Source organism: Caretta caretta, chromosome 5, assembly GCF_965140235.1.
Source record: "Caretta caretta isolate rCarCar2 chromosome 5, rCarCar1.hap1, whole genome shotgun sequence".
Classification (NCBI taxonomy): Eukaryota; Metazoa; Chordata; order Testudines; family Cheloniidae; genus Caretta; species Caretta caretta.
Window position 1 is genome coordinate 43,395,823 of NC_134210.1, and position 26,546 is coordinate 43,422,368.

At 41.0% G+C, this 26,546-nt stretch overlaps 1 protein-coding gene across 4 annotated transcripts in view; it reads left to right on the plus strand.

The window, feature by feature from the left end:
- MAST4 (microtubule associated serine/threonine kinase family member 4) overlaps window positions 1-26,546 on the plus strand; it is a 436,616-nt gene that overhangs the window by 98,397 nt on the left and 311,673 nt on the right. For all 4 annotated transcript variants that reach the window (XM_048849931.2, XM_048849932.2, XM_048849929.2 and 1 more), the window contains exon 2: window positions 8,444-8,597. In XM_048849931.2, coding sequence (XP_048705888.2) covers window positions 8,444-8,597 — 154 coding nt within the window. The remainder of the gene's footprint in view (window positions 1-8,443; window positions 8,598-26,546) is intronic.

Below are 26,546 nucleotides of genomic sequence, written 5' to 3' on the forward strand. Positions count from 1 at the left end.
TGGTGACCACAGAGGACTCTTTCTGGCACGGCTACTATTTGGGAATACAGAAGAGATCAGTATAGTTCAGCGGGATCCTGAGGTTGTGCACTGCTTTGATAACAAAGGGCAGGCATTCTCTATAAAGTGAGATCAGAATTCCTACTGGATGCTCAAATTCTATCCAGGTAAGACTGACATGATTCTGATAAGCAGAGAGAAGAATTTTGAGCATTTTGAGCAAGATACTTTTTATCCTGCTACACTGTTCCCTTCAGTTATTGAGATAAGTGGACATCCTGGTGCTTACATTCCTAACGACAGGAATTGGGTCTTTATTTTAGGGTGTCTGCTTAGCACTAAATGCACAGCAGGCACTTTTCATTTTCAACCCGTAGTCTGTACATGTTTTGAGGTAATTGTACGTTTCTCTTTTTTTACATTTGATGCCTGATGGTTAAAAGATTTTTGGTATGAATGACAGCAAACACTGTATTTAAGAAATGTGTGTCTGTATATGGTTTGTATGAAAGATATGATAATGATATTAAATCTTGCTACATTTAAGAGTAACAAATTAGACACCCGCAATCCTAGGTTTTGCATGAGTACTTTGGGATAAGTCATTTAAAACCTACACCTCTATTTTAATGCCAAATGGGAAATCTGAATATTCCTTCTATTTAGAGATTAGAAGTGGTCAGAAAAGGGAAGTATTTTGAAAAACAAAAATGTCTTTTTAAAAAAAAAAAAAAAGTTAGAGTGAGCCTCCCAGCCCAGGTCAACAGTTTCGTTCAAGCTTGGGTGGCTAACCTGAGCCTCCGTTCGTGGCACAGTTTCCACACTGCTATTTTTAGCTCGCTAGCTCAAGCCTCATGAGGGTGCATCTGTCTACCTGGTTTGAGAGGCTTGCTTCCCACTGCAGTGTAGACATACCCATAGTTAGAAAGATTTTTTTTCTAATATTTAACCTAAATCTCCCTTCCTGCAGATTAAGACTGTTGCTTCTTGTCCTACTTTCAGTGGACATAGGGAATAATTGATCACGGTCCTCTTTATAACAGCCCTTAACATATATGAAGACTGTTAACAGGACCCCCCTCGTTCATCTTTTCTCAAGACTGAGCGTACCCAATTTCTTTAACCTTTCTCACAAGTCAGGTTTTCTAAACTATTTATCATTTTTGTTGCTCTCCTCTGGACTCTGTCTAGTTTGTGCACATCTTTCTAAAGTTTGGTGCTCAGAATTGGGCACAGTGCTGCAGCTGAGCACTCACCAGTACTGAATATAGTGCAACAATTATCTCCTGTCTGACATATGACGTTCCTATTAATACACCTGAGAATATTATCCTTTTTATCAGATACTTCACATTGTTGAATCATATTCATTTTGTGACCCACTATAACCCCCAGATGCTTTTCAGCAGCACTAACACCTAGCCAGGTATTCCCCATTTTGTAGTTGTGCATTTGATTTTTCCATTTTAAGTGTAGATCTGTGCACTTGTCTTTACTGAATTTCATCTTGTTGATTTCAGACCAGTTCTGCAATTTGTCAAGGTTGTTCTGAATTCTAATCCTGTCCTCCAATGTGCTAGCAACACCTTCCAGCTTGGTGTCCTCTGTAAATGCTATTTAAGTATATTCTCCACCACTCCATCATCAAGTCATTAACGAAAACATTGACTAATAGCGGACCCAGAACAGACCCCTGCAGGATCCCGCTATCTAAGTCCCACCTTTAATCACTATTATTCGAGTATGGTCTTTCAACCAATTTTGCATCCATCTTATAGTAATTTCATCAAACATTTATCTAGCTTGCTTATGAGAAAATCACATATGACTGTGTGAAAAGCCTTACTAAAACCTAAATATATCATGTCTACTGTTCCCTTCCCACATTAGCTGGGCAAGTCACCTTTTCAAAGCAGGAAGTTAGGTTGGTGTGGCATGACTTGGGTCTTGACAAATCCATGCTGGCTATTCATTATCACCTTGTTAGCCACTCAGTGCTTGCATACTGATTGTTTCAGTATCTTTCCAGGTATCAAAGTTAGGCTGATTTATTTGTAATTCCCTCTGTCATCTTTGTTATCCTTTTTAAAAATAGGCACTATGGTTTCCCTTCTTCAGTCCTCTGGGACCTCACCCATCCGTCACAGGTTCTTGAAGATAATTGCTAAAGTTACAAGATTGCTTCAGCTAGTTCCTTAAGTTTTCTAGGATGAATTTCATGAGGTCCTGCATACTTGTCTGACACCCAACTGAGCTAAATAGTTTTTTAACCTATTCTTTCCCAATTTTTGGCTTATACTCCTTCCCTAGTGGTGGTGGTGGTGTTATTAATAGTATTAAGTATCTGGTTACCATTAACCTTTTAGTGAAGACTGAAGCAAAACAGACAATAAACACCCGAGCCTTCTTGATGTCATCAATTATTAGCTCTCCTTCTCCGCTCAGTAGAGGCCCTATGTTTTCTGTCATCCTTCTCTTGCTCCTAATGTATTGATAGAGCCTCTTATTGCCTTTTATGGTCCTTGCTATGTATAATTCATTTTGTGCCTTAGCCTTTCTAATTTTGTGTCTTCATGCTTGTGCTATACTTTTGTACTCCTCCTTAGCAATTTCCACTTTTTGTAGGATTCCTTTTTCAGTTTCAGATAATTAAAGAGCTCCTGATGAAGCCACAGCCTATTTCTCTTCTTCTTAACTTATTACTATTTGGATGACTACATGATCTTAATTTATTAACTCAGCTACACTTTTCCCTCCTGAAATCCATAATCTTGTGTCTGCGACACTACTGCCAGGCCCCTGGTTTTGGGCTACAGTGAAAAGTTAACTGCTGTTGTAGATGAACTTCTAAGAAGAAACATTTTGTTTATCTGATTATGAAGTATGACGAACAGAAAAAAGGAGGATAATATCTGTATAGATTACCATGAAATGTCAATTGCACTTCAAAAAATCAACATCAGCTGTAGTCTGTAACTGTACTATCTTGTATAAATGTTTAGCATTCATAAGGCTTCACTGTTAACCAGTTGACATACTTGATGTATCTTTTTGACATGGGTAATAGTTACAGCTTGGCATATAGATGCATTGCAGCCCTGGAGTCTTAAATATCCACCTGTCTTGCATGGTGAATTCTATTGATTAACATTTTGCGTTTTTAAAAAAAGGAAAAATCCATCTTTCCTGCAGAACAGGTGTACTTTTAAGGATCCAGGATATACTAGTGTCAGGACAAGGCAAGGGGAATGCCTTTTCAGGAAACAGCTGATTCTAGACACAGACATAAATAGAATCATAGAACTGGAACTCGAGAGGTCATCTAGTCCAGTCCCCTGTGCTCCTGGCAGAACTAAGTATTATTTAGATCATCCCTGACAGGTGTTTGTCTAACCTGCTCTTAAAAATCTCCAATGATGGAGACTCCACAACCTCCCTACGCAATTTATTCCAGTGCTTAACCACCCTGACAGAAGTTTTTCCTAATATCCAACCTAAACCTTCCTTGCTGCAATTTAAGCCCATTGCTTCTTATCCTATCCTCAAAGGTTAAGAAAAACAATTTTTCTTCTCCTTGTAACAACCTTTTACATACACGAAAACTGTTATCGTGTCCCCTCTCGGTCTTCTCCTTTCCAGACTAAACAAACCCAATTTTTTTCAATCTTCCCTCTTAGGTCATGTTTTTATAGCTCTTTTCCGGACTCTCTCCAATTTGTCCACATCCTTCCTGAAATGTGGCGCCAGAATTGGACACAATATTCCAGTTGAGGCCTAATCAGCGCAGAGTAGAGCGGAAGAATTACTTCTCGTGTCTTGCTTACAACACTCCTACTAATACATCGCAGAAGGCTCTTTGCTTCTTTTGCAACATTACACTGTTGGCTCATATTTAGCTTGTGGTCCACTATGACCCCCAAATCCCTTCCCGCAGTACTCATTCCTAGGCAGTCATTTCCCATTTTGTATGTGTGCAACTGATTGTATCTTCCTACGTGGAGTACTTTGCATTTGTCCTTATTGAATTTCATCCTATTTACTTCAGACCATTTCTCCAGTTGGTGCAGATCATTTTGAATTATAATCCTGTCCTCAAAAACACTTGCAACGCCCTCCCAGCTTGGTATCGTCTCTAAACTTTATACAGCGCCTATATCAAAATATTAATAAAATATGTGTTGAGAACAAATCAGTGGTCTCCTAGCTCTGTAGGGAAAATTCCTATAGAACAGAAGTGAGGCTGTCACTCAAATTCTGTCCATATTTTTATAGAATTTTTAACCAACGAGAAGAATTCTGTAGCAGGGATATAATTCATTATGCAGTAGAGAATTTTTCAACCCATTCTCTTTACATCATTCTCTGTTACATTCTATAGGTTCTTAGAATACTTTCTATGTAACCCTATTGTTTCCTGCATATTAAATTCTTTGATTTCTTGTGATGTGGGCATAGCTACCATACCCATGCCTCTTCCATGAACACAGAGTGTCTGACACCTCCTTGCTTGTAAACACCAGAGTGTACTTTATATACAGTCTCAGTTCCTTCACCAGTACATGTCAGTGCACCCACCTCCCCCCCCTTTTGCACTGTTTTTGAGCCCTGCAGCCCCTTCTCCAGTGGTGGTGATGGTAGGTGGGAGGGGATGGTTGAGGTATCTACTTACAGAACTCCACTCGTCAGGCTATCCTAACTTTGTTTAACTCTCCCGCACCTTTCTTCCTTGAGCACTTCTTTCCTGTGCTCTTTTTAAACCACTTGCCTGTTAATGGAGTAATTAGATCATTAACTTCCTAACCTCATTCTGCCCCAATAATCAGGCACATCCCTGACCAATTAGACTTTCTCTGAGTGGTGGGGGGAAGGGAAGCGAGGAGGAGGAGGGGGGTGGGATGCCCTATTTGGTGCCAGTAATGTCCAGAGTTGTGGGTCAACCACCATCTCTCAGCACTCTGTCATACTAATCATAAGAGATGAGACTTGCAGTGCAACTTACTTTATTTACTAGGTAGACAAGCCATTTGTTTTCGTGAAATATTTTCAAGATGGTATTTGGTTGCGGGCGGGGGAGAAACAGCTTCCATCTTAAAAAGGGGATAACTATGCTGACCTTTCATAAAGCACTAGATCTACTGATCAAAAAGTATTATGCAGGTACTAGGTGTTTGTTTTATTTATTTATTTTTAAATAAATTATTTTTATTTTATTTTTATTTATTTATTTTTAAATAAATTATTATTATTCCTCTTATAACAATGAATTTAAGCTAGTTTAGCGTATGAAATGTGTTCGCCTTCTCTTGGAGGAAATTCTTAAATGTTTGATACCAGGAAAGCATTTTGCATAAATTCAGATTCATGCACTTATAGGAATATTAGCAACAAAGGCATTAATAAATGGTGTGCACTAAGCTAAAAATACAGTTCTTGCCTCTTTTGTATAAATTCAAAGACTAATATTTAATTCACAGTATGTTCAAGATATAGAACGCTCAAATATATCCACTTATCTATAAGATAAATTTTATGTGTACCCATTTTACATCCCTGAGAAGTATCTATTCTTGTATTCCACAAGTGGGCTCCTCAGAATGAGGGATTTTTCTGTGTAACTTGAGCTGTATCTCAATTTAATAAATTAGTTTTGTTTTTGTGCGGTGTCAGAAAAGCTAAGTAATACATAGCTTTTTCGTAATGTCTCCCCAATCACTATCATATATTTCCCTCCCCCGCCGTCCAGTCTTTGAAGCTGATAATGACTAACGTGGGTGGGAGACAGTGGGTAATGTACATTCAGAGAAAAAGTCAAATTTTAAATTCAGCCCAGATTTCTGCCTCTTGGAGTTTGTGCAGACTAACATAGCAATTGTTTTCTGCTACCTTATTGGCTGGCTAGCTGTACTGTAGAATCTGGTTATGTATACCTCTCTCTGGTTATCCATTCTGCATGAGTGCAGCATCATGACATCCCCAAACACCTAGCAAGGACACTACTATTATGAAGATGACAACTCCGCTGGAATCTACTGTCAAGGGGTGTGTGTGTGGTTTATGTGCTGAACAGAAAAGACATGAACACTTTTGAACTGTTTAAATATTTGAGGCATATTTTAAACAAAAAACCCTTCTGTCTCTCCACCTTTCTTTGGGATAAGTGTTTTTATCCCCTAGCTATTTGGAAACCTCACTTTTCTTGTGGTTTTACAGATTCCAGAAAAACGAACAGTGAATGAGCATGGATTTAATTGAAGTATGTCTTTCCATTGCTTCACTATTTTAAAATGTGTGAAAGTCTTATCCATGAGCCAGTACATAAAGTTAATTTGACCTAATTACCATTTGTTTTTAAGATGCACACGTACCACACTGCTTAAAACACATCTTCAGAGTGAAAGAAACATTTCAGGAAAGCGGGAACTGTTAAAAATGTTTCTCAGTTGGTAGTTGTGCTTCTTTGGAAGCAAACACTTCACTTGCGTGGGGGACTGTCCTGTTGTGGATAGAAAATCTTTTTACTTGCTGCCTTAGCTTTGGCTTGCAATGAGGTGCAAATTTTGTAAGGAAAGTACTGTTTCAGTAGCCTGCAAAGGATAGAACCTTTAGGCTCCTTTCAAGGAGATATGTACTATACATTTCATTACATAAATAACTTTTTTCCTCATCAGAAACCAAAACAATCCTTTACAATAGTTTTAGAAGCATTTTGTTTCAGGATAAATTGACTTTCACCTTCTCTAAAACTAAAGCTATGCAACAATATGAAAGATGTAATATGTTAATATTGCCAAGTAACTGAAGATGGAAGTATGAGATTAGATTCTTTGAACTATATTATTACAGCTGATGAGACTTGTTTTTTCATGGCCAGCTGAAACACTGTTTGTAAACTTAATGGTGTGTGTGTATGAGAGATTTGATCTCATCTCTAGTTCAAATAGGTTCCAAAGGACTGATTTAAACCCCTATCCTCAAAGAAGTTTAGAAATAGGAGCATTAATATGTTAGCCTTGATTTTGATCCTTAATTTGCGCTGGAGTATGTGTTTTGTTTGTAAGATTACTTATCTTAATCTAGCTAAAGTTTTTGTGTTGGACCTAGACCTGTGAATTAGGAACTGAAATCCTGGCCCTGCTGACCGATGAAGCCAAGATTCACCCCGTGGTGTCTAAGCACTGCACAGAATTAAAAAAAAAAAAAAAAAAAAAAATCCTGGCACAAAATCAGTTCCCCCACCCCCACCTGCTCTTGAGACAGTGGAGTGGGATTTTGAAATATGAGCATTGATTTTGACCATCTTTTATTGAAAAGATGTTTGTTTGTTTTTTTTTCCTTCTAGCTATCCAGGCTTTGGACTCAGTCTGATCTTCTAGCAAGTGATCAAATGTTTCCAAAATTGTCTTAGTGTTAAGATAAAGAAATTTAAATTAAAAGCAATGAAATTAGAGTGGATGTTGCAAAATATTATAGCAGAATGAACAAATGATGTTGGAGTCAATCATGTACATTACAGAAAAAAGTTATTTGAAAAAATTCTCCTTCTACCACATTGACCACATCCCCACCCTTTGCTTCCACCCCTACATTTTTATTACTAGAGACTTGCATCTTTTTAAGAGTTCGCCCTCTCTTGCATCCCATCTCATATTTGTGAAATTTAGAACAATCTCCACATTAATCAAATTGTTGTCACAACCAGAGGACTGTAATTTTGGGTATGAAGAAATAGGATGAGCGATAATCTCCTAAATAACAAACATCCTTATTTGTATTTCCCTTGAAATAAAGACAGTAGAAGTAAATGATTTCACTATATGCCGAATAATCTTTAAATGGAACATTTTACCTTGTGGTGTTAGTGGAACTTTAAGTTCTTATTTGATGTTTTAAATAGGTTTCCTGTTTATGACATACTGCCATCTGGTGTCTTTTTTATTTAATGTTGCAGTATATACATGTCAAAAACTGTTTAAAAGAATGGTTTCAGAGTAGCAGCCATGTTAGTCTGTATTCGCAAAAAGAAAAGGGGTACCACAAGTACTCCTTTTCTTTTTGTTTAAAAGAATGTTATTTAGGCAAATCACTCAAAAGTTATGAAATTGTTGGTTTTATGAAGGCCCGTGCAGACTTAATTCTGGCTCTGTGTCTCCACCCTGAATGAGGCAGCGGTTCTGCATGGAAAAAGGTGTGTGATCACATAATGGAAAAACTGTATCTTAATGTACAAGGGTGCAGACTTAAGGTTACACAGGCAACAATACTGGCATTTCCTGATTTTTAATGCTTCATTTAGCAATATATAATTTTTTAAAATGTAATTTACTTTGTGAACCCACTGCTAAGTTAAAAAAAAACCTTCATACAAATATAATTTTCATGTTGACAGTGTCTTTCTATTGTGGGATCTATCCTTAAAGAGTATGCATTTTTTGTTTCGTTGCAGCTTGATCATATATTATCCCCTCCATCTATGCTATTTCGGAAATCCAGCAACCCTGAAGTCTCTTCTGGCCCTGGAAAGTCATTTAAGTTTAAAAGACAGCTGAGTGAAGATGGAAGACCATTTAGAAGAGGAAGCCTTGGAGGAGCTTTGACTGGTGAGCATAGGAGGCCTGAAAACTAAAAGCACAGTTGATCTGTTTGGACCTGATTTCCTTGAAGGTCTAACAGTGCCATGCAGCATCATGTACACATCTCTGGCCTCATTTGTCTAAGATGTTTTTCTCCCTTTCAAATCCCCCAATGAATTTTTTTTTTTGTGTGTGAAAAGACTGGGACCAGCCATTAGCTGAGTTACTCTCTCTGAGCTACAGCAGCAATCTCAACACTGAAGCCAGAGTTTTCAAAAGCGCTCAACCCCTAGTAGCTCTTAATTGTTCTCGGTGAAAGCTACAGAGTGTTGAACGCTTCTGAAATTTGGCCACATGTTTAAGAGCCTAAATGGGAGCTATTGATTGCAGAGCTCTTTTGAAAATCTGGCTTTGAGTCCACAAAATGAATATGAAAAAGTTAAGTCCAGCTAGGCACAATTTTTTTATAATGATGAACCAGATAATGGTAGGCCTATCAGCCTGACATAGACCCTGGGCCAGATAATGGAGTGGCTGATACAGGTTTGTATTAATAAACAGTTAAAGGAGGGTAATGTTGTTAATGCAAATCAGCATGGGAAATAGATCTGGTCAAACTTACTTAATATTTTTTTAATGAGATTACAGGTTTGGTTGATAAAGGTTATAATGTTGATATAATATTGTTAGACTTCTGAGAGGTATTTGGCTGCATGACACTTTGATTAAAAAACTAGAATGACATAAAATTAATGTGGCACATAATAAATGCATTAAAAACTGACTAACTGATAGATCTCAAAATGTAAATGTAAGCAAGGAATAGTCATCAATGGGGTGCATTTTCAGAGGCATCCATCAGGGAATGGTTCTTGGCCCTATGCTATTCAGCGTTTTTATCAATGACCTGGAAGAAAGCAAAACGATCACTGATAAATTTTGCAGATGACACAAAAATTAAGAGAGTGATAAATAATGAACAGGGCAAATCACTGATTCAGAGTGATCTGTATTGCTTGGTAAACTGGAGCAAGCAAACAATATGCATTTTAGTACAGCTAAATGAAAATATATACACCTAGGAACAAAATAATGTAGGCCATATTTATAGAATGGGGGAACTCTATCCTGGGAAGCAGTGAGTCTGAAAAAGATTTTGGGGGTGTGGTGGATAATCAGCCGAGTATGAGCTTCCAATGCGACTCTATGCCCAAAAGATGCACAAACATGGGACTTTCTCGGGTAGGAATAGAGAGTACCCGAGTCTCCCATGTTTGTGCATATTGTTTGGCTATCTCAAAAATTCAGAGATGAAATTCAGATTAGAGAATGAGTATCATGTTAGCATTAAAAAAAAATATCTAAAATGAAAATCTATGCACCTCTAAATATATGCTAATTAATGCCACAAAGGATGAAAAAGTGACTTGAGCTGTCAGTATTAGTGCTTTCCTCTTGGTGCCAGTTTCAGCATTTTAAAATGTATTTATTCTACCCTTCATACCATTTTTTGCTGTTTTTTCCTGTAACTTGGGTTTTGTCCAGTTCGTCTGACAAACCTAAAAAGAATCCAGAAATTGGCAGTTACTACAGTAGAACCCAATTTCTCCGACCCTCCCATAACTGTGTCTCCACGCTTACCAAACAACCAGGACTCTTAGGCCGTAGGCAGACAATCTCTCCTGCGGACATTAAATGGTGCTGCAGCATTGCATTTTCCCATTCTCCGGTTTATCTGGAGTTTTGAATATCTGGTCTGGCCCCGGTCCCAATTAGACCGGATAAACAGGGTTCTACTGTGTGTTAATCATTGGATTAGAAGCAACTGGAACATTCCAAGGGTACAATATCTATACATACTTGATGGAAAAGAATGTGAAACACTGCATTGGCTCTGAGGTTACATGAGGGAAAAGATATAGACCCTACTACAGTGGAAAGTCTCTTGCATCAGAATATTAAAACAAACATGATTTAAGTTTCATCAGTATAAACAATACCATGTTCTTTGAGTCGTCTCTCATCAGGAGTTCTTTTATTGATCTTTGTAATATAAATTGTGTTTTCATGTTTTAATCGGTTTTAGTGACAGAAGTGTTTTTGTACCACACTTATTTGTAAGCTTAGTCTGCAGTACAGGTGTGCATTATATCCGGCTTTTCCTGGCAAAAGCTACTCTATAGATTGGTTCAATTGACTTAACTGATGCTTCGCTGAAACTAGAGGTAGCCATATGCTAGTTGTGATTTCAGAAGATGCTTTTTGCCCTATAAACTAGAATAATGGTCTTTGTGAATCAGATTTTCCCTATTTCCAGAGAAGTAAGGGGCAAGTCAGCATAATAAAGCTGGGAAACAAACCTACTCTGCCACTGTAAACATGCTGGTCTTTAACACGGTTCTTGAATTCCTGTTGGTCCTTCAAAAATGAAACAGACCTACGTTTTGTCTGCTTGCAGTGTGTGATAAATAGCTTTAAAGTGAGGATTTGGGAACACAGTGAGTAATAGTATTTACTAGTGTTTAACTGCTTCATTATTAATGCACTTTCAATGAATTGAATACCCCACAGGCTTTAGGACCTTACAATGGCTTATACATCTTAATAGCTTCCTTGATGCTGATCAATTAAATCTAAATCACTATGGTTCCAGAGATTTCTTAACATTTATTTTTAGGACTGTCTGAACTTTCACAAATCAACTTGTATCAGTGTATATCAAAAACATTTACAAGCATTCTTACAACTGCCCAGCAAGATAGGGCTGATCTTTTCAGTGTTACTTTGTGCTCTCCCATCTACTTGTATCCACCTGTTGTTGTCTCGTTATATATTCTAGGTTATATGGTCTTCGGGGCCAGCCATTCTTTGTTCTCCATGTGTATAGTGCCTAGAACAATCCTTGATTTGGACCTCCTAGGTGCGACCACAATACCAATAATAAAAATTGGGGATATGTGTTTTAGAGACAGCTAAAGTGAGGCATGCCAGGAGTCCTGACACTGTCTCATGTCTGAAATTGTTCAGTTTTTAATTGAAGACTAACGTTTTTCTCTCTAATTTCTGGTTCAGGATCAGTGCTTGGGGGAAAAAGTACTTGTACTGAATGCATTTGGTTCATCAGAGTGCCTAGACTTATCAGTTGGAAAGAAATTTAATCTTTAAAAATCACATAAATCTGATTAGTGTCTTGCTTTATTCCCAGTTTTTATTCCATTAAGTTTTTATTAGTGGCCACTGGGCTGAGAACCACTAGCAGAGCAGTAGAAATCACTAGTTTGGAAGCAGTTTGGAATACCAACTTCCAAATACAGTAGTATAAAACATAAGCTGCAGTTCTAGCAGTTGAAGGTATCGCCTGCTAAAATGATGTAAAGAATTCAAGTGGCGGTGAGGAGGGGAGAGCAGGAGGGAAAGATGTTAACTAGAATAACGTTCTAAATCAGTCTTGGTGGTTCTTTGATCCAGGACTTTGCCAGGCCTGTATCATTCATAGCCCTGTTGGCTGGGTTTCTGTTGATCCCGTGGGTCTGTGTGTACCATCTGCTGATGCTTCCCTTGCACAGTTGGCACAAGGAACCTCCTCAGCACTGGGAACTTCTTCAGTATTGTCTTCTTTATTGCTGTTGGCGCCATTGGTGTTACTGTGGCAGCATTTGGCACTCACTGCCTTCTGTTTGGCACCATCAGTCTCCTCGATGTTGCTGCTGACTTCAGGGTTGATAAAACTTCCAGCACCGGAAATGACAGAGGCATACTCAGGGCTGTCAGCACCAGTTCCCTGGTGGGCTATGGATGAGTCAGACCGGTTACTTACACCCTCAGGACTGGCTCCACTTTTATCCTGTGAAGCTTGGGACTCCTCAGCGTCTAGGGCAGGATCTTCCTCTTTTTGCTCTCCATTGCCTGACATGCATCGGGGCTGTTCATGGAGTGTTATGGGTACCAGGATTGGCGCTTGTCTCGCGGTTGGGATGCGAGCCCTGTAGCTCACCACTCCTACTAGCCACCAATGCACTATTCATATTAGTGGCCTCCTTGGAATTGATGGATGCTTCTTCAGTACTGGAGGATTTCAAGGCATACCAGGACCTTTTGCAGCACAGGGTGGCTTCCCTGGATATTCAAGCACAGTTCCTGCAGATTGTTGGATATCCTGCAGCCATTTGCCCCGGGAAGATAACCCTTCCTGTTAGTGATGCGTTCCTAGCACACCGGCTTTGGTACCGCCTACTGTGAAGCACATGTAGAAATGGCACTTCATTCTGGTGAAGGGATTTGAGGGTGTAAAATTCCCTGGTTGTAACCACAGTGAATGATAGAGCCCAGCAGGGCAGATTTAAGTCCACTTCTATTAAGAAGGACTCTAAATGGATGGACCTGGTGGGTAGGAAGTTTTATATCTCTTCTTCCTTGCAGATGCACATTGCTAACCAGCAGGTGTTGCTGTCCAAATACGATGTGAATTGGACGGCTGTGTTTAAGTTTGCAGACCAGCTGCCTGAAGCCTCAAGAAGGCTTTTGGGTATTTATCATTCAAGGCTGCTTAGTGGTGAAGACTTCATTGCAGTCTCTTTTGGACATCATGGATACTTTGGCCAGAGTGATGGCCTCGGTGGTGACCATGAGAAGGGGTCCTGGTTGCAGAATTCAGGCACACGTCTCTATGTGCAGCGGGCCATACAGGATTTGTCCTTTGGTAGTCGACTGCTTTTTTGGACAAGATGGACGAGACTCCACGCTCCTTCAAGAACTCTAGGGTACCCTATGGTGCTTGGGGATGTGATGTATACACCAGGAGTGCAGAGGCATCACTATGGTGATCAGCAGTAGCAGTGCTGTCCGCAGCGCACATTTGGGCAGCCTTTCCTTCCCTCGATGCATGTCACGCTTTTCTGGACTGTGTCGGGGCTCAGTGGTTCACATACTTAATACATCACCATAATGTTGTTTGTATGTGAACAGATAATGGGGAGCCACTCCAGGATGCTCTGCCAAGAGGCAATCCGGTTGTGGCACTTCTGCATTGAGGAGAGTATCACTCAGATAGCTGACCACTTGCCCAGGGTCTAGAATCATCTTGTAGAGCATCTCAGCAGGAATTCTTCCCTGTCTCATGAGTGGTCCCTAAAGACAAGTATCTTTTGGTCATCCTCGCAGTTCGGGGCATCCCAATGATTGACTTGTTTGCTACGAGGGACAACAGGAACCATCATCTGTTCTGCTCTCAAGGGGGTCTCAGTCCAGGCTCCCTGTCCAGTGCTTTCCATCCCAGCTGGCAGTTGGCTCTCCTGTATGCTTTTCTTCTGATCATCTCACGTAATCCTCACAATGAAGGCAGACTGGGCCAAGCTCATTCTCATTGCCCCAATGTGGCTTAGGCAGTAATGGTTCTCTTACTTCACGCTGTCAATTCAGCCTCCCATACCCCTTCCTCTCCATCTTGACCTACTCTCACAGAATCATGGTCGCACCTTACATCGCATGCTCAACTCCCTGCATCTCATAGCTTGGCTGCTTCGTGGCTGAATGAGGAGGAAGTGTGGTGTTCGACTGTTATTCAGCAGAAAGCCCTTTACCAATATGGCCTACTCAGCTAAATGGAAGTGGTTTTCGGTGTGGTTGTTGGCCGCAGAATTCAATCAATGCTGACTTCTATCAGGACATCCGTCTCCATCATCCAGTCTGAGAATCTGTTCCTCTGTGGGACCTTAACATGGTTCTAGCAGCTTTAATGGGACCATGTTTGAGCCCCTGGCATCTTGTCCCTTTCTGCTTTTGTGTCAGAAAACTTCATTCTTGGTAACGATAACATCTGCAAGGAGAGTCTGTGAATTGCAGTCTTTGATGACAGAGCTTCCTTATACACAGTTCTCTAAGGTCAAAGTGATTTTAGGACCATACCCCAAATTTTTGTCCAAAGGGATTTTCTCAGTTTCATTTGAACTAGGCAATATATTTACCTGGTGTTCTTTCCTAAGCTGCTTTCATCTCTGGAGGAGCAGTGCCTCCATGTGTTAGAGGTCACCCAACATCTATCTGGACAGTTCTAAAGTATTTTGTTTTTTGCCTCACCTGTTTGTGTCATATACAGATCATATGAAGGAACAAGTGGTCTCTTCACAGACTATCTCTATATGGTTAACATTCTGTATCAAGACTATATATGAAATAGCTTTGGTTATGCCTCCTCAGCGGCTGTGAGCTCATTCTATGAGAATGCAAGCAATGTCAATGGTATTCCTTAGTAATGTATCAATTCTGGACATTTGCAGGTCTGCTACTTAGACATCCCTCCATACATTTATGAACATTATGCCATTACAGCATCTTCCGGAGTGGATGCAAGCTCTGGTAGAGCGGCCTTTCAGTTCTTGTTTAGAATACGACTAGGCTTGTGGGTCTCCCCTAGATATATAACTGTCTCAAACTCTCCTCCCACCCTCCCTTCCCCACTTCAAGGAACCTGTAACTAAACGGCATTTACCTGTGGTGCACTTTGGCTGCCATACAATTCCTGCAACAAGGAGGGAAAGTTCTCAAAGCAGGGAAAGTAATCTGAGCCACCACATGTGAGAATGAATTGTCTACTGTGGCTGTTGAAAACCATTAAGCAGTTCCTGCTCCCTCTTCTACTGACACATAGTGCCTCCTTTGATGAAGGGTACCTACTAGTCAATCTGAAACACACACAGTAGGCTAGCAGGTCCTCAAGAAACAATAACTTGATGCTAATTATCATGCTAATTATTGCTCTGTCTAATCTTTTATTCTTGGGCAAAATGCCATTTCCAGCAACGTCCAATATCCTAACTGCCCTATATAGACCCTGCTGACATACTCTAAAAGGTAGTTTGAGTTCCCACTAGCAGTGAGGCTATCGCATCAGGTATAGAGCCCTGCCTTCCACAACTCTGGGAACACATTGAAGTGCCTAGCCCATGCCGCTACCCATAGCGCCATGGCTTCACTACAGCTGTTCAAGCTAGCTTTAATGTCTGTAGATCAAAGCTAACTTGGGTACACCTACACATCTGTCACACCTTCCCAGCTGCAGTGTAAACATGCCCTTAGGCACGGTGTACATTAGAGAGAGTGCAAGTACGTCAATGTAAATGCCCTGATGTAAAGCAGGGGTTACCCCAGAGTGACTTAATTATATATAAAATATGGCCTTCAATAATTTAATGTACGCATTCAAATACATAGAACTTTCTCTACTTTAAGAGATGGAGTGAAATTTATTCCTTCCAAATCATAAATCTGCACACACAGATAGCCTTCCCCCTTTCTTTTTGTCTGAGGACAGTAAAAAAGTGCTTAGAAGACCAGTATACTGTGGTGGGGAAGGGAATTCAAGGGTCCCCCACCCACCAAGTATACTTTGCTACCAGTTCACTTCCAATCTACATCTAGGGACTGTATGCCTGAACATCTCAAAGCTAACCACCACTCCCAGGGAAGAACATGTCAATCAGGTATTGCGTAGGAGACATCAGTTTTTTTGTGAAATCAAATGTTCTAAACTAATATTTAAACAAAAATCTGATTTTAAATTATTTTTTAAAAAATCAGCTCTTTTTGGACCAAGCAATAAATTTTGTCCTTGTCTTAATGAGAACCTAAATGTATTAAGAAAACCAAACAAAAAAACCCCCTGGCTTTTAAATCGGCTTCATAAAAATTCCAGTGGCGTGGAGATTGGAGCTTTAAAACTTGTTTCTGATCAGGGGAAAAAGTAGTTAATTGAAAAGCTGCTTTTCTGCAGTGGCTGCTTTCCCTGAGCTTCAATAACTTCAAACGGTTGCCTACAATCAGAGGGTTTGGAGATTGTTAGTATCAACAGAGCTTCTACAGGCTTTAGTCTGCTGTGTTCAGAGACATTTAAATGGAATTCATAGCAGAAAACAGTTCATTTCTGTCTTTTTTTTGTCATGGGTATGTAAGTATGTTGGAGGTTAATGTGGCTAACTAGTCCCAACATGCAAACTAAGATGTGTTTAATTTCCGTGCTCCATTGTTCATCAGGCTAATGGGCCATCATGAATTATCATAAAATTATTTAAGATTTTTTTGTTCAGTTTGTCCAGTTGCTCTGAGACACTACCTTTCTACTTTACCATTAATATTCAATTACATGCCATTGTCAGGGATTTAAATTGTGTTGTATTGTGGGTAATTCCATGATCCTATGCTGTCCTGTTGGAGAGCTCTATCACTTCTACTCCACAGTTCCTTCTCTGAGAAACGTCTGTGTCTAGCAACAAAGACATGGATGCTATTTTTCCCCACTGGTGCTGAGGGGAGATGTTCAATGTTTTGAGAGTAAACTTTTTCATTTTCCTTCAAATATTATCTTATGCAGCTGCCTTGCTTGCTTAGATGCTTTTTTATTTGTAAGTTTATTATTTCATGTATTGGTCCTAATACAGAGTAGTTATCCTATTAAAAGATCTAATTATTAGCAGAAAAAGAACATTTAAGTTCTCTTTTTCTTTCTTGGTTCGCAGCTTTAATGCTCTTTGCTTTCAGTGTTTCAGAGAACCCATTATAATTCTATCCTTTTGATTAGCCAAGTTCTCTGTTGTTTAGATTGTGGTGAGATCAACTGTGGGTAGACATCAGCCGCAACTTAATTATTGAGGAGTAATGCAGACATTTCTTTACATACTAACAATACTTGGCACATATATTATAGCACCTTTCTTCCAAGGATATCAAAGCATTGTACAATAATTAAGCTTCACCATTACCCAGTGAAATGAAAAGCATGAATTTTAGAGATGGGTAAATCGAACCTGCCAAGTATAGCTTATTTTGTGTGACACTTGTGCATTTTGCGAGCCTTCTCATGCCTGTTTAGGTGAAATGTCTCTTTAGAGAGAAGCACTCTCCAAATAGCCTTTGGCCTGTGTGAAGGTGCATGGAACTGGGAGCTAGAAGATTTTGGTTTCTGATGGTACTTCTACTGGCAGGTGTTTAATATATCTGTGGAGTTCACAGCTCTCTGCTATTGGCCTGGTTGTTATATTGCTACCAAGCAGGCAGGCAGCTGTCATTGATCCACTTTACAAATGGGTAACTGAGAGGTCATATGAAGTGACGTCAGAGAATTCAGCTCTCCAATATGACCTATGGCTTATTCACTTTGGCACATTCATTTTAAAAGGCAGTGTAGCTATCTGTGTGCTTGGCTATGCTGTCCTGATCTATTCTTCTACCCACTAGACCTAACTCTACCAGAGCCAGGAATAGAGCCCAGTAATCCTGATTCCCAGTATCCCACTTTTATGTCAGAAACTTCAGTGACAGCATTTTTACCATGTTTTCTTGGTATAAGTGCTTTCCAATCAGTGTAGAAAGGAGAAATGGATACTGTTCCCTTCTGTGCACCACAAGAATTGTTTACTGTGCCCAATTATGGGACCAATTAATTAATCTTGTACAACTCACTGAAGGCAGAGGAGTTGCATAGATGTCACTGGGGATATAGTCTGAAGACAATGGGGTGGTACAGGTTCTGGAGCCAGAAGTAGGCTTGCACAGTCTTAATTACTGTGCACGATGCATGGGAGGCACATTAATCTACTTGCAAACTAAACAAGACTTGAGTTTGACTGGAAACTTTTATCTTGTGTTTTGGTTTTTTAGGCATCAGCGTAGGGTTTTTTTCCATTGTATACGTGCTTGAGCAAGGGCATATCCCAAATGACTTTCACCTTACTAAGGCACTGAATGAGTGCAAACCTAGATATTTGTTCAGGTTAGTCTGTGTCCTTTTTCACATTTTCAGTCAGCACTCCCTGACAGTAGCTGCAGGGGTATCATTTATCCAGCTGCTGAGAGAAGATGACAGACTAGCTCTCAGAGAATACAGGCATTCAGTTGTAAAGGGAGAGAGGATTCACTAGCAAGGCAAACCGCAACCCAGAAACCCATTCCAAGAACTGTCGGCACCTACTAAGGCACTCTGTTGGTTTGTGTTGAACTGTTTCCAGTAGCAGCAGAGAGGGAGGAGGTAGAAGGAATTTTGCCTGTTGTGTAATGACAAACTGAAAATAAAACTGATTTTATGTATGCAATATTTAAAAAGCCCTATGCAGACAAAGTAAATACATTCTGCTGTGAAGTATAAATATTTATAATTTTAGAAAGTGTTTTTGATGCACTAATGACTGAGGTGATGTTTGCTTGCGTTTGTCATTGTCACGTTCAGTTATGGTTCAGGTCTTTAATCAGCCCTTATAGTCAGGGATAAATTTATTTTCCTGTGTGCTCCTAGCTAGATAATCACCCTGTTCTTTGACGTTAGTGTGTCTGGATCCTGCTTCAGATGATCAGAAATTAGAGCAGAAGAAACTGTATGCCTGTCTCATTTTGCTTTTAACTCCTCCATTGCTGCTTAATTGTGCTTGTGTCAACAAAAGGCTTGAAGTTTACTATTGAGATCAAAGCATACTAAAGCAGCACCAGCAGAATATCTGGTTATCATCTAATAACAAAGGGTTCTTACTAAACATGACTTGCAAAAGGTGGGGAAAAATTGGGCTTAAACCCCTTTTAGCTGCTTTATGATATATAAAGAAAGTTATTGAAATCCTCCCCCTCTCTCTGTTTGATTTTTTTTTTTATTAGAAACCTGGGTCTCATTTACATGGTTTCCTGGAGGACTCTGTAGATTACTTGAAAGTGGTAACGTGATGCCATGCAATGAAATCTGACTAATTGAGAATGTCTAAAATTCTGCTGCTTCTTTGGGTAGCTGCTTCTTCCCTATGGGTGCTTCACTCCAGGTTCACATGTGTTTTTGTTAAGAGATTTTTAGATAGAAATGCCTGTTCAAGCCACATGTGTCCCACTCAGCCCTTGTGCCCCTCACCGTGGCTATATAGTGCTGTGTCGGCAAATCACCTTCAATTCCTTCTCAACCACCCTCGTCTGACATGGAGCCTTAGCAGAGGCTCAGTTGAGCTTACCTCAAATGGGATCCCTCTCTCAGTAGACTAAGCAGTTTAGTTTCTTATAGTTATACTCACTATTAGAATAGTGGTGGTAGTAGCTTTAGCTTAAAAAAATCTTAAAATTTACATAGCCGTTTTTTTCTTGTTTTATGGACCATTGTCCTTGTAGTAGTTTCTCCCCTCCTGGGGACTTTATATTGCTGGGAGGGCATACCCAGTTCTCCTGGTTTTAAATGCTGCTCGGGGGCTATCCTGGTGAGTGACAGGCACCACCGGTATATTAGTTGCTTCAGGGACTCTCACATCCCCCAGAAGTGCAACTTTTGTCTGGTGTTAAAATCTAGGGTCAGAAAGAACTGGGAGATTAAATTCTCTCTTCTCATGATGGAGAGACCTCTCTGCCTGGCTTCTGATGCAGGCCAGAGGACCTTCCCTTTACACTGGTCTCCGAAAAAGTCAGCCCCTCAACCACTTCAGTGTCAAACTCTTCTAGGGCATCTAAGAGGAAGAGCCAAGAATCCTCTCATAAACACTCTGAAGTATGGACCTCGAGCCTTCCAGGTAGGGAATCTACCTCAAAAAAAGTACGGTTGCCGAATTAATCGGCTATTTCAGCACCAACCTGGTACCCACGAGGCTGCAGTTTCCTCAGGTACTGAGAGAGTCACTGGTCCAAAGACTCTAAAGTTTTGGGCTCTGACAGATCATTGGTGATAACAGGGATCGAAATGGCAAGAAGAGGTCTACCTCTCCTCACTCAGAACCAAAGAAGACCAATCTGACACTTTCATGATTCGAGGAGTGTCCAGTAAGTCTACAGTACTGTCGGTTTCCTCAGCCATGATCACCTCTGCCCAGGCTGCTGCCATGGTACTGACAACTCTCCTGGTACCACAGGAGTTTCGATTTCCTTGAGATCTTGTGGTGTCTGAAAAGTGTGACTCTGTTTGGTACCATCCCATTTTCAGTACGGAGGACCTGCATTTCTCCAGACATCCATTCAGTACTGACGGACTTACCTTCCGTTTCTTTTGGCACTCTCCTGCTTCAGAGTGATGTGGAAGAGGAGAATATTTGAGGACTCAGACTCTCAAATCTCAGTTCAGGGATCTCCTCTTCATTGCCAACAGGGTATTTTTGGGAGACTTCTGGGGAAACGGAGTATGCTCATCAGACACACTTGCATACCTCATGTCAATCATATGAACACTCTTGGGTGCCCCCACCTATACCAGGTGCACTCCCTCCGTGGCCTTACTGGGACCTGTGGGTGGCTTATCAACAATTCTCGGGTATCTAGTATCACCCACCATAAGGATAAACAATCCCCATCCTCCTTCCTCTTTAGAAGGCTGCAACCACTGGAAGAGACCTTCAAGGAATGGGAAGCGAGGGCAGATGAAGAGGTCACCCCACCAACCAATATCTCTTCTTTGTCCCCAGATGAAGTGGTTATGCCACCTCCACCATCCCTGGCTGGTGACTTTGAGCAGCTCTAGGACTCATTAAGAGGATAACAAACTCCTTATGGATTCCACTGGATGAGGTTAAGGAGTCACAACGTAAACTGCTCTATATCCTGCATACAGGGTCCTCTGCCTGGATCACATTACCTATTAGCAAGGCTCTGCTAGATGCAGCAAAAGTTATCTGGTATACCTTGACTACAGTACTGCCCATGTGTAACAGAGCAGATAAGAAATACTATGTTCCTTCTAAGGACTCAGAATTTTTCTTTTCGCATCCCTCTCTCAACTCTTTAGTTGTTGAAGTGGTTAATGAATGTGGAAGGCAGTACTGTGCTAAATTAGCACCCTATGATAAAGACCAGAAGCACCTCTATCTGTTTGGCTGAAAGTCATATTAGTCAGTCAGTCTGCAGTTCAGAATCTCCATCTACCAGTGTTAATGACAAAATATAATCAAATGAACTACTCAAAGTTGAATTTCTTTATTGAGCATCTCCCATCAGAGCACAGGGAATAGCTTCAGGTGATCATTGCAGAAGGCCAGCTTCTTGCCAGAACTAGCCTCTCTGGATGCTGTTGACATTGCCACTTGTTTCATCTCTGTGGTGGTAGTTATGAGGAGAGCCTCCTGGCTTCAGCACTCAGTGTTTCTGAGGGAAGTCCAGAACACCATTGAGGACTTTCCCTTTGACAGCTCCAAACTGTTTGTGGGGAATACGGGTGAGTCTCTGCACACACTGAAGGATTCCAGGGCCAACCTGTATTCTCTGGGAATTTACACACCTGCACATACAGGAAATATATAGTAAGTCTGAAACAGCTTAGAGATCTCACCCCACCCCACCTCTGGTCCCCAGAGACTGTGTGAACCCCAGCGTAGGAGGCAAAGGTTCCAGAGGAAGACACCATCTTCCTTACAGGCCTTGAGTTTGCAAACTTTGTTCTAAACACCAGTTTTGGCAGGGTTGTTGAGGTTCTGAGTTACCATCCCCCTGCAGGCCAGCTGCAGTGATTCCTGTGCCTTCCATGCTTTGGCGACCACCTCCACTACTTTCAGCAGGCTTGAGAACTTATCACTATGGAAAAGTGGGTTTTGGAGACCATATTCACGTGATACTCTGTTCATTTTATTTCCGTCCTGCTGTCCAGTCCCCCTTCTCTGTCCATCTTCAGGGACCCCTCTTATTAACACCTTCGTAAGCAAGAAATAGGTTCTCTCCTACATGTTGGAGCTATTGAACCAGTTCCTGTGCAAGGGGTTTTACTCCAGCTAATTCCAGGTTCCAAAAATAAATGGTGGTTGGAGACCCATCCTGTATCTAACACTACTCAACACCTTTGTGAAAGTACAAACGTTTAAAATGGTAACACTTGCAGCAATAATTCCATCACTGGATGAAGGGGAGTGGTTCTCAGTCCTTGACCATCAGGATGCATATTTCCATATAGCGATCCACCACTCCCACAGAAGATTTTTACTTTCACCCTAGGTCAGAACCGCTTTTAATACCGAGTGCTTCCATTCGGCCTCTCCTCTGCTCCCAGAGTCTTTTCAAAGTTTGTCAGTGGTAGCAGCTTGCCTTCCCATAGAAGGAATCTTGATATTCCCTTACTTCCATGATTGGCTGCTGAAGGGGGGCTCTTACACAGAGGCCTCGGTGGCTACTCAGAAGGCCATAAACCTCTTCCTCAGGCTGGGTCTACAATTGAATGCTCAAAAATCCACGTAGGCCCCACTACAGACTGGAATTCGTAGGAGCTTATCTTAATGAAATATCATCCAGAGCCTACCTCCCTATTCATGGATTTATAGTGCTATCCAGTTTAGTCCATACAGTCCAGCTCAGCACTTAGACATTGGTAAAGAACTCTCTTTAGCTGCTGGTGTATATGGCAACTGGTACTTTTGTGATAGTCCACACAAGATTGCCTGCTTGCAGGAATAAAGCCCTGGTTGGGATGGTTTAACTGGGAATTGGTCCTGCTTCGAGCAGGGGGTTGGACTAGATGACCTTCTGGGGTCCCTTCCAACCCTTATATTCTATGATTCTATGATTCTATGAATAAGCAGTCCTGAGCTACCCTTGGAGGCAGCACATTTGCAAAGTATAAACAAGATATTATTGATGCCCGCATTCATGAAGGAGTCCCTGGTTCGGTGGAAAGACCCTCACAACATCTGTGCAGGAGACTTTTTTTTTTCCCCTCCGCCTTCCCCAACAGTAGTAATAAAGACAGATGCATCCCCGTTAGGATGGGGAGCACCTCTAGACACTCTCACTGCCCAGGGCCACTCTACATATCAACTTGCTGGAACTCAGGGCAGCCAGCCATTCCTGGCTCCAATTTCTACTATTGATCAAGGGCAAATGTGTAAATGTTTTGATGGACAACATATCATACATGTTTTTATATCTACTGTCAAGGAGGAGTGAAATCACTTGCCCTCTCTGCTAAAGAACCCAAGCTCTGGAATGGGTGTATTCACAAAAGATCTACATCCCAGCAGCTTACTGTCTGGGTGCTCAGATTGTCAGTAGGCACTTCTCTCAGGATCATGAGTGGGAAATAAATTCCTTCATACTCCACTGTATATTTTGGTGCTGGGGCGCCCCTTAGGTAGACTTGTTTGCCACAGCCAGAAACAAGAAATGCTCCCAGTTCTGCTTGAGAGGTGGGCTGGATCACTGGTCTTTGGGAGATGCTTTTCTTCTTTGGTGGACTCTGGGTCTGTTGTAGGTAGTCTCTCCAACTCCTCTAATATGCAAGGTCACAATCAAGATAAGGAAACACAAGGCCAGGGTTATTTTGGTAGGCCCAACGTGGCCAAGGCAGACATGGTTCCCTTACCTCCTCCAGCTGCCCATTTGTCCACCAATCACTCTTCAGACTGTCCCTCATTTTCTCCCTCAGGAATCCAGGTGAATTCTTCACCCCAATCCTAGAGTTCTTTGCCTCAAACCATGGCTGGTCGTTAGTTTACAGGATTAGAAACAACTCTTTCCAAGGAAATAAGAGTACAGTTACACGGTGGTAAAGTGTCCGCTCATTACATTTACCTGCAAAAATGGACACTCTTCAGCCATTGGTGTGACCTGAGATACATTCTTCGCTCTTCCTCTTTGCTCTCAGACGTAGTAGACAATGTACTAGAATTGAAAAACTCAGGATTGTCACTGAGTTCCAGTATGGTTCATTTGGCAGTCATTATGACTTTCCACTCCCTGACAGAGGTTTTTCCTATTTGCCCATCCAATGACAAAGTTCCTCAAAGGGTTTTTACATAAATGCCCTACCCTGACTTGGGACCTCAACTTGGATCTTAAATGCTACAAGCCCACCATTTGAATCTGTGGTTACCTGCTCCTTCCTCCCGTTTATCGGCGAAAACAGCATTTCTGGTAACCATTACTTCTGCTTGACAAGTTAGGGAAATGAGGGCTTTTAGGGCATACTGCCCTTTCACAGTGTTTTTCAAGGACAAAGTCACATTATGACCACATCCCAAATTTTTACCAAAAGTGTCTTCTGAGTTCCACATTAATCAGCCTATTCATCTCCCAGTTTTCTTCTTTAAACCATACTGAGTAAAGAGGATGTGGTGTTGCGCACACACTCAGTGTCAGAAGGGCTTTAGCTTTTTATCTTGACAGGAGTAAACCATTTAGAAAGTCTCCCAAATTGTGTCTATTGCAGACTGATCTAAAGGATCGACAGTTTCCAAGCAAAGTTGTTCTCTGGATGCATATTGGACTGCATTACTTGTTCTTAATCTTAGGGTCTCCAGCCTCCTTTGAGAGTACGGACCCATTCAACGAGATCTCTTGTAGCCTTTTTTGAAGAACATTCTCATTACTGTATGTAGAGCCGTGACTTGCATCTCCTATATATCCAGCATAATGTTCAGAAAAGGTAACCCATGACTCAGCTTCTGATACCATGTTTGGCTCTGGTGTGCTTGCTTCAATTTTGGACTTGACCCTGAAGCACTCTCCTCCTGACCTTCAGAGGGTGCTGCTTGGTAGTCACCTATAGTGGAGCACCAGTGGGGAGACACATCTTGAAGAACCACAGTTACTGCACAGGATGAGTAACCTCTTCTTTTTATTTGGGGGAAAATATTTTTGTTAAGCTCTTTCAATTAGTGGCTAATAATCCACTGGCAACAGAGGTCTGGCTGTGGAACCAAAATAGAAGATTGAGGAGTGGTACAATACTAAAGAGCCCTAAACGCTGCTCTTGTCATTCATAAATGTCCTCAAACAGTAGAAGCTATATTTTAATTTGCTAGCCCTATGGGAGAAGATATAATCCCATCTCCTTTTGTAACTCCCATGAGGTCATTGACCCAAAAACAGGGAGTTAGTGGAGAATTGTGATTCAGGAAAATTGACTGACAGAAGAAAGTCAAGGATTTGTTTCTGGAAGTTGAATTGAGTAACTGTGAATGTTGCTAAGGCTATAAAAGTAGAACAAAAATACACACGAGGCACAATTTATTGCACAGTCTGATATAGTGTGGTGGTGGTGGTGGTCGTCAGAATGTTGCAGCAAAAAGCTATCTTTTGTGTGCAGAAATTCTTAAGATGCTTCTGCAACATTTTCTTTGCTAATTTGAATTTATTTAGTCAAAATAAATGGAACCATCTTCATCCTTAACTTTAACGTGGTTCCATTTATGTGTAGGTCTTGGCAGGGGATATTATGGTATTCTGCCTAAACTGTTTCTTTCCGCTCTTGCTTTGATCCCCAAATCTGGGTATTCTGTCATATCCATCATTGTTGCATCAGAATCGCGACCTTAACATTCTTCTAGTGTCCTCGTGGATAAGGGAAAATTTTGAGGGAGGAAGGCAGAAACAGGGGTGTCTATGTGGTAGGGATTTGTGGTAGTATGGATAAAGAGAGTGCAATTTTAGCAGTTGCACCAAAGCTGTAAAGCTGCTTAGAAAATGGGATCTATTTGCTGTTTCCTTCCATATATTTTGCCAGTACTATTCATCCATAACTGTCATTTCTCCGAGTTTAGACGTCTCTAACCATTTATTGTGCCGAATTGTATTTCAGTGCAGTTAGGAAGCAGAGTTGTAAATGATAGCTTTGGGCTGTGGTTCTACATCATTTAGATACCCTGCCTGTATGTGGCAGTGATAATAATGATATTTCTGCAGACACTTTCAATGCAGAAGACCTTATTTTAAAAGCAGCTGTGATGGGGTGTACCAACCCCACACTGCCCAGGAAGGGATTAACAACAGCTAGTGAGTTCAATCAGCCCCACCTTGATACATCTTCTGTAGGTGTTCACTCTGGATGGTGGAGTTAAAAGGGAGTACCAAGTCAATTGGTGGCTGACCAAGAAGGGGAGAAGATCTCCAGGAATTTAAGTCAGCCTGCCAGGGCTTCCCGGGGGGTAGGAGAGGCCTGAATCAGGGAGCCTAGACAAGTGTTAATTAGAAAAGACTGTTTGAGTGGAAGAGCTAGGTCTGGGTCCAGCTCCAAACTGGAAGGCGACAACCCTCCTTTGTGATTTTGTTACATTTGTT